Source organism: Hippocampus comes, unplaced genomic scaffold (assembly GCF_001891065.2).
Source record: "Hippocampus comes isolate QL1 unplaced genomic scaffold, H_comes_QL1_v1.1 scaffold125, whole genome shotgun sequence".
In the NCBI taxonomy this organism is placed as follows: Eukaryota; Metazoa; Chordata; class Actinopteri; order Syngnathiformes; family Syngnathidae; genus Hippocampus; species Hippocampus comes.
Genome location: NW_017805453.1, coordinates 2,189,664 through 2,191,983, shown reverse-complemented (window position 1 = coordinate 2,191,983; position 2,320 = coordinate 2,189,664). Strand labels below are relative to the sequence as shown.

Below are 2,320 nucleotides of genomic sequence, written 5' to 3'. Positions count from 1 at the left end.
GTAACGTCTTTAGTTGTATCCGCTGACTAAGTTTGTTTGAAAAATGCCGATCCCAAGGAATAATTGCTCCGTCGAATGGCGATTTTGTCAGCATGTTTTTTCACTTTTGCTGCATGATCTGTCAGTGTCACGCATCCACGGGAGCCATAGTTAATTAAGTCACTACAATACACACAATAAGCTTTGCCTGCTACGTCTGGTTTCTTCAAAAATTGTCCAAGAGCTTCTGTAACTTCGTCGAACTTGGAACCAATTTTAACCTTTACAGTGACTTTTCTGTCAAGCCAGTCCCATCGGAATTTATTCTTGACGTTTGAGTCAATTTCTAGGATTGAAGACTCCTGATCTTTCGTCAAAAATGTCATAATTCCGCTCAAAACGATCCGAGAACAATGAATTTGCAAGACGAAGAGGCCGCCATGAATCAGGTAAAACAATATGTTACATGCAATTTGATTGGTCCAATCGCTTGTAGTTAACCAATCGCTGGGCCGTATATAATCGAGCTAAGACTCCCGCAACAAATAATGCCTTCAATGATCTGATTAGTTTAAGCTTTCATACACGTCCAATCGCAGGGCTGTTTACAAACGGAAAACAGAGAGACTGTTCGGGAGAGCTCGTGAAAACTCGACGATAAGGTATCTGACCGCCCCTAAATTTTTCTCAACGGATTTAGACGATTCACAAAAATGATCAATTTAAGAAATAAAACGGCGGATTTCCGCGGATCCGCGGAAAATTGCCATGTATGCAACATGCAAGGAGGCGTCAATTAATTTTATTCAATAGCAATGGCATTTTGGTCATCTCAAGCTATTCCATGTCCAAGTCCTGCAGATCCACCATCGACTCCCGTTTAAACCAGGGCAGAGGCAAAGGCACGTAGGGGTCGTACGTCCAACGAGGATAAACCCTCTTGTACAAGTTCATCAGGACCGTGTCTTGAGAGCGCAGTTGACTATCAAACACGCACTTCATGTGACCATGTGTTCCTTTAAAAAAAAAAAAAAAAAGTATTATAATATGGCCTCAAAATACACTCTTACGCTTTTGACAAACATTGCCATCATTTTCCCCCCCATTCAAGAGTAAAAGGCAAATAATGTTATTCAAATCAAATATTTTTTTCTCCCACGGAAAATCCATTAATCACCCGGTCCTAGATTGACCGCAGATTGCTGTGAATGATCAATTTTTGATTTGTCTGACCTAAAGCCTCCTTGATGTGGCCCCTCCGACCCCATTTAGTGCGCAGCTCCACGGGTTTGAACCACATGATGTCATCTAGCACACAATGAAGAGAAAAGAAGATCAGTAACAGCTAGGGAGCGGAAGACTTGTCGAGGAAGTAAAGAATGCTCACCCCGTTTGAAGAACATGTAACGAACGACGGCAGAGCGCCGGTTAATTTTAAACGGGTGTCCGCTCAGCACAATCCTCTTGAGCGCAATGCGTTGAGGGTTACAACTGAGCAGGCTGCCGGTAGCCACCAGGTCCTGCACGCCTACGAGCACACAAATTATTTAGGGGAAAAAAAAATTACAACAGAATCAGGATAAGAAAGTCATGATATTGTAGGAATTATGTTATACTGTTGTAGAATAACACATTTTATTTTACACTGATAAACATTTCTTTTTACTGCACAAAAGTTAGAATTGTACAAGGCTTATGTCCAAAATTTAGGAAAAAAATTAATATTTTGGGTAATAAGTGCTAAGTTTAGAAAAAACATCAAAGTAACAGGAAAAAAAACCTGAAATTTTACTTGATACATTTTCACCATTAAAAAAAACAACAAATCACAAATTTACAGTCATATTATAATTAAAAGGTAAAATAACTACAAATATAATTAAGAAATCATTGTAAAAGAAAATAATCTTTATTATGTGAGAAGTAATTTTAGTGAGACAAAACGTCATCATTGATTAAAATAATGTCAACATCATAGCCATCTATAAAAAGGGTTAACGTCACAACATAAATGGCATTTTGAATCTAATGTGACAGATTTGTCATTTTTTAAAAAATATTTTTCAAGAAGTTTTCACACAAAAAAAGTACTTTTAGGGGGAAAAGGGCATGACTTCACGTCATGAGCTTTAATGTCACAAGTCAAAATTTTGAGAGCACAGAAGTTCAAATTGTCTTGTTTTACAAGAAAAAAAAACGTAGTCGTCGTTTGAGAATAAATCAATGTTCACATGATCCATTAAGAGGGCGCCTCAGTGAGTCACTGGCATGAATAGAGAAGTATTTTTATACAAATCAAGTCAAGTTGAAATTGTCTTTGTAGGGTGGGGGGGGGGGGGTG

General features: G+C 38.3%; 1 protein-coding gene across 1 annotated transcript in view; it reads right to left on the bottom strand.

The window, feature by feature from the left end:
* Positions 1–759: 759 nt before the first annotated feature.
* The window catches only part of tsr1 (TSR1 ribosome maturation factor), a 10,747-nt gene continuing 9,186 nt past the window's right edge, over positions 760–2,320 (bottom strand). The window contains exons 13-15 of the mRNA XM_019874374.1: positions 1,367–1,507; positions 1,213–1,287; positions 760–995 (exon numbers count right to left, since the gene is read on the bottom strand). Of these exons, the coding sequence (XP_019729933.1) occupies positions 817–995; positions 1,213–1,287; positions 1,367–1,507 (395 nt within the window). The 3' untranslated portion in view covers positions 760–816. The remainder of the gene's footprint in view (positions 996–1,212; positions 1,288–1,366; positions 1,508–2,320) is intronic.